The 6,178-nt window shown below is 33.0% G+C and overlaps 1 protein-coding gene across 1 annotated transcript in view; it reads right to left on the reverse strand.

Annotated features, from left to right (window-relative positions):
- Window positions 1–5,388, reverse strand: part of LOC129224488 (sorting nexin-17-like) — a 47,318-nt gene extending 41,930 nt beyond the window's left edge. Inside the window, exon 1 of the mRNA XM_054858947.1 lies at window positions 5,228–5,388. Within this exon, the coding sequence (XP_054714922.1) occupies window positions 5,228–5,287 (60 nt within the window). The 5' untranslated portion in view covers window positions 5,288–5,388. The remainder of the gene's footprint in view (window positions 1–5,227) is intronic.
- Window positions 5,389–6,178: the final 790 nt, after the last annotated feature.

Genomic DNA, 6,178 nt, shown 5'->3' on the forward strand with positions numbered 1-6,178 from the left:
AAAAGTTTTCAGAGGAGAGCTTCGAAAACTCCTCTCCTTACCATCATTGAATGTCAACCAAAGATATGTTTTTAGAGCTTCAATTGGGGAAGATTGCCGGTTCCTTTAACTTTATCAAAGATGGTCTACAATTGTATGTTGAAGATTTCAATTTCAAAAAATTCCAGGGGATTGGCCCCGAATCTTTTTTTTCTCTAACATGACCAAAGATCGTCTAAAACTGCATTTTACAAGCACGATTTTGAAAAATTTCAGGGGAGAACCCCCAAACCTCCCTTTATGTCTTAATAGGTTATAATCAACAGTTGCAATTTAAAATATTCACTTTCGAAAAAGGACTGGACCTCTAAACCTCTCCCTCCCCCCTTTTTACATTACCAAAAATTGTCTAAAATACATTTTGAAAATTACAAACTAAGAAAATTTCCGGGGTTGAGCTCTTCAATCTCTCTTCTCTTTAACATCACCAAAAATCTTCTAAAACTGAGTTTTTAGATCTATAATATAAAAAAAAATTACGTGGTAAGCTTTCGAACTGCCCTTTCATTTTAATAATTAGATATATAATGAGGGTGCACCCTTAAACCTCTTCTCCCTCTAACATTACCAAAGATTGTCAAAAAATGCATTTTCAGGACTACAAATCTTTAAACCTTCTTCTCTTCTGGTGGAGAAGCCCGGTATTGAAGACACATGTGATGTAAAAAAGGAGGGCTTCAATCTTATGCACCTCCCATTCATTTTTTGACCTCCTAATGGCCCTGAGAGTCGGATCATCCCGCAACAGCAACTTCTAAGGGCAGCAAGTTTAAGTGTTGCTGTAAAAACACTTACTGGTGATCTAAAGGAGGGCTTTGACCCCTTTGACAAGATTAAAGAGAGTCCAAACTTGCATTTTTAGAGCCTTAATTTTGGATAATCTTGGGGTCAGAGTCCCTATATCCCTGCCATCCTCCCTAGGATCACTAAAGGTAAATTTAAATTGCATTTTCAGAATTTAGATTGTGAAAATTTATGGGAGGACAGCAACCGATTACCTTCGCCTTATGCTGTTGTACCAAACATAATGAAAATCATATTTCTTAGACTTCGATTGCAAACAATTCTCCCTGGGGGAACATCTTTGTCTCACTAACGTTGCCAAAAAGAACTTTTAGAATGTGTTTTACAGAGGGAAAACTCCTAAGTTTCTATCTTCCCATGAACTCATCCGAAGAAAATTTGAAATGGTTTTTTTAAAGTCTTATTGTCAAAACTTTGAGAACCTCGCAGACCCTTCTCTTCTCCTCCAGTGTCACCAAGCGTAGGTCTTATAACTTCAAAAATGTTCAGAATTAGATCAACCACCTCCTCTCCCGACACGTTAACGTGTATCCCAAAATCACGTTTTTAAAACTTCAATAACAAAGTTTTCCGGGGACAGTCCCTAATGCATTTTAAAGGCATCAAAAATTTCCAGGGGAGTCTTTGCAAAACCAAACCTTTTCCAAAGTGTTACTGCCAAATATAGCCTGAAATTGCGTTTTAAAAAAAATGTCTCCTCGAAAGTGCCTCTAAAATGAAATACCGAACACATTCTTAGTTTGGCATTTCAAAATAACAAAAATACTCCTACGTCTGCTCCTTCCTTACAAGCACTGATTTGGGCGTTTCGAACCTTCAATGCTCATGAAAGTGATTGGTGGTACATATTTCTATTTCATGTTCCAACTTGAGGGTCAATTAAAGGTTCTCATGTCATTGGTATCTTTCGCAATTGCAATATTTATGACACAACACCAACAAAACTAATACATTACTGAATTTTGATTAAATGATATTATAATAAATTTAAACTTCTGAGGAATAAATTGAGTTAAACATTTTGAGAAAGTAACTTTAACTCTCGGCAATTCAGTAAAACTACTGCTCAAAAGAAAAAAAATTTAAACAACCAATAATTCCCCCCCCCCCCCTTCCCTCTCATCCCCATTGCCATGTCTATCAATGCCCAATAATGCTTCAAAAATCATAGCAACTCGTGAATTTTTTTGTCTTTTTGTCAAAAATTTGAGACGCCCCCCCCCCCCCCCCGAAACAAAATTCTGGCTATGGCCTTGGTATAAATATATGTGTAACTGTTTTATATAGCTGATTCTAATCTAGTTACATAAAAGTTGAATCAGGGTTTAAGCTGAGTTTAAAACTTCTTTAGCAAAAAAGCTAAAGTCAGAAAAAAAAGTTTAGCAAAATGCTAAAACATCGACATTTAATGAAGCCCAAAAATTCATTTATTAGGAGGTCAGATTGCAAATAAAGACTCAGTACTGGCTGTTGAACTTAATAGTAATTGAAACATTTTCTGAACAAAGAATTGTAATATGATTAAGTTGAGTATCGCTGTTCTTGTTTAATAATCTCTCGGATCATGCTTCATGCATAGTTTTGTTTTTTTAAATTCTTTATTTCTGTACTTTTTTATTTGAGCAAAAAAGCAAAAACGCCTTGTTTTATTTTCACAATTTGAATAGGTTTTTCGCATTTTGCGAAAAATGCGACCGTAGCGGAAACCCTGAGTTGAATTCTTCATTAAAAATTTTAATTTCTTTCCTTTTTTTTTTGCATAATATTAACCACTTTTTTTCACATTTATACATGTATGAAAATGAAAGTGCTCAAAATATAGTGCAATAATTATCTAAAGTGCAATAAGTGACAATTTTTTAACTGAAGGGGAAAAATATACATATTTTGGAGTCAGCTTTGTGAAGATTTTCTTCTCTTGACTATGGTGCCATTTCATGATCTAAAACATTGCCAAGCTACTATAGTTTAGTTCCTTGTAGTTACAGAATGTATTGCATTAAAAATATGAATTAAAAAAAAGAAATTGCACAAGTTTTAAAATATAAGTGCATACATTTAATTATCAATGTATTGTTCTTTAATCTATGATTAAAAAAGAATTTTTGTTAAAACGTCATGAAAACTTATATGCAAAAACCATTTAAAAAATTAAGCTTTTTTCATTATTATTATTTTTTTTTTTTTGGCGCCACCTAAATATTGCATATTGAATTTAAAAAAATTTGAGTTATGAATGGAACTGAAATTAGTTGTCTTGGTAGTGGTGTGAATTTCCTTTTATAACTCTATCAATTGTTACATGAGGAAGTTTTTATGTAAAAGAGTTTTTGTTGGTATTTTTTTTAATAAAATATTTTTTGAATGAACATTTCAGAAAAAAATATGTCAAATACTTATTAATTAAAGCTTAATTATAGTTATCTTTCTACATCATGAATATTGCAGTAAATATGAATTGATTAGATTTTAGATTTTAGCGTTAACATACTTTTGGACAGTTTAAAACACTTTTAGAGACAGTTTTGAACTGTAAAAACCATCTGTCCTGTCCTAAACCAGCTTTGTATGCCAGCATTGCCAGTTTTTGGAAATTCCGATGGGCTTTGAAGCCATTCCTTAATGTTTACAAAGAGCTCTTTAAATTGCATTTTTAGGACCTCAAATTCAAAAAATTTCCGGGGACTTTTGCCCGAACCTCTTCTGTTACCAAAACTTCAACAAAGATGGTCTACAACTGAGCATTTTTAAGGTATTTAGTACATTTCCATTTTTGAAAAATTAGTGAGCATTCCGTTCCCACCCCCCCCCCCCCCCCCCCCCCATTCCTTCCCTCTCGTTAAAAATAGTCTAAAATTTCATTTTTAGGTCTTCAACTTCAAGAAATTTCAAAGGAAGTCTACAAGCTATATGAAAATTCATAAAAGTCCCTGAATTTCACCCCTTTCAAACATTACCAGTGTTCGTGTGAACTGCAATTTTAGAACTATATAATTTTGAACATTTTTTGGGGAGGAGCGCTTTTGCAAAATGTTACTTTAAAACTATAGATTTATATGGTCATTTCTCTTTCCCCGCTTAACGCAATTCTCTAAATTTGATAGCGCGATGCTAGTAATGACAATCCCCCCCCCCCTCCAAGCAAAAGAAAAAAAAATGAGTGGCTTCAAAAGTTTTAAAAGTGTCAAAATTTTTGCTCAACACTATTATAGTGATTCGCTTTATTTTTTTAAAACTTAACCAGCTTTCTTTAATATTATTTAAGAAGAAAAACTATTAAATACGATTATGTTTCTCCACTGTACACTGACTCATGGTCTGAGGCCTAGGATTACTATGAAGCAGATGTAACAGTATTGAAGGTGCAATTGAGATTACGGAAATGTAAATGAGGGTTGAGGCAATCAACAGATTTTTTTTTTAATGGTTGGAGGCGGCCCACAAATATCAGTATTTTCCCCCAGGGCCCGGTTGAGCTCTCGGCAGCCGTGTATATTAACAGACAAAAGCAGAATAAATATTCTCTATCAACACTGAAACAGTAGTGTTGAAGAATAAGTTAAAAATCTCTACAAGCTATGTTAATAAAAACATGTGGTACAGAAAAAATGTACTCAAGATCATGACCTTCATATTAGTTTCTGGTCAATCACTCAGGTTCCTTCTATTTTTATCAAGCTTTAAAACTAAATGCATAAATATAAGTTTTGTTGAATTTGTAATCATACTACTGAGGTGGGTCCCATTACTGCTAGAACCCCATCGAAGTGGTACCCATTAACATTCCCAATGTGGGTCCCATGATTAAAACTGTTACCTATAAATAAACAAATTAAAACATTTTTCAACAAAGAACAGTTTGACAATCACAGCTAAATTGTCTTCTATGTTCCCAAATAAAACTGAATGTAGGTACACAACATATTATTGAAGTGCCTAAATGTTACTGTTTTTAACAATAATTCTTAAAAATAATTTGTTAGAAAAAATTCACTTTTGAAATTTACTTTTGCTCTATACCTAATCCTAGCCATTAAACATTTAATTGGCTGAAAAAGAGTAAATTAATTAAGAACATGTCGTCTTCTTAAACCATTACGTTAAAATTTAATATTAAGATAATTTAAATCGTCGATAATTAAACTTGAGATAGAATCTCATGTAATCTTTAAGGAAGTAAATAAATAAAATTTAAGGGAAAATTCTTTAAAAAAAAAAAAAAATTCACATGGAACTATGAAGTTACATTTCTTTTCTACTCATATCAGAATTTTAATTCAAAACTACAAATGCTGATCTTCATCAAAAAATAGAATGTAAAGATCGCTAACATAAATAATCATTTGATAGACATCATTACAACTGTCAGAAAAAAATTACGTACAATATATGACGACCCATTATCATCTTTAACTTCAAGCGTATCCGGAATGGAAAAATGCATGGTGTATTTTTATTAAAAGAATAACAGCCATAAAAGGCGAAAAGGGACGGGAAATTTTTAATCCATTAGTTCACCATAAAATTGCCCTCAGCTCACTTTCATCACCAAAACAACTGGGCAAGCACTAAACTTGCAGTTACAGTTAACTTAAGTTTATTATTAAGGTCATTTAACACGGAAAATTTTTGGTTGTTTCTGGCTTTCTCCGATAGAAATGAGGTCGTCCTGCTGATTAGAATGCAAGATAAGTGTGCTTCAAACATCTGCTTTATCAACCCCTTCTCGGAACCAGAAAAGCCTATCATCTCATTTCTTTAGCCTTTCTCAGAGATTTTACTAAATTAAAACATTAATTGATCAATTACAATCCTAAAAGCGTAATTGCTGAATATTTTTGATGACATTAGAGGAATGAATGAGATTTGATGCAAGCTACTCCCTGGATTTTCTTTCTCTCTTTTATTTTTTAAATTAAAGTCCTGAATACGCAAAATGTAAGCCGTCATTAATGACGTTAGGGGAAGAGATGGGATTCGGGACTACTTCGGAAAATGTTTCGAAATTGCTGTTCTAATTTAAAACTGCAATTTGAGACAAACATTAGTGATAATAGGCATTAGAAGGAAGGTCTGGACTTTCTCCTGGGTGAAGCTAAAAATGCATTTACCAGGCCACCTTGGTGTTCGGGAAATAGGAAAAATCTCCCCTTCCCCAAAAATCTTTTGAAGACACTATTTAATGACACGGCGTAAGGACTAGAATTCAGGAATAATTCCTTGGAAATTTTTAAGCTGAGGCCTTAAATTTGTAATTGCATGACATAAAGTTCAAAGAATTCTCACACTGAATTTTTCGAGATTGTATTGCTAAAAATGAAATTTCAGGCGATCT

The sequence above is a fragment of the Uloborus diversus genome, chromosome 6, assembly GCF_026930045.1.
Source record: "Uloborus diversus isolate 005 chromosome 6, Udiv.v.3.1, whole genome shotgun sequence".
NCBI classification, from domain to species: domain Eukaryota; kingdom Metazoa; phylum Arthropoda; class Arachnida; order Araneae; family Uloboridae; genus Uloborus; species Uloborus diversus.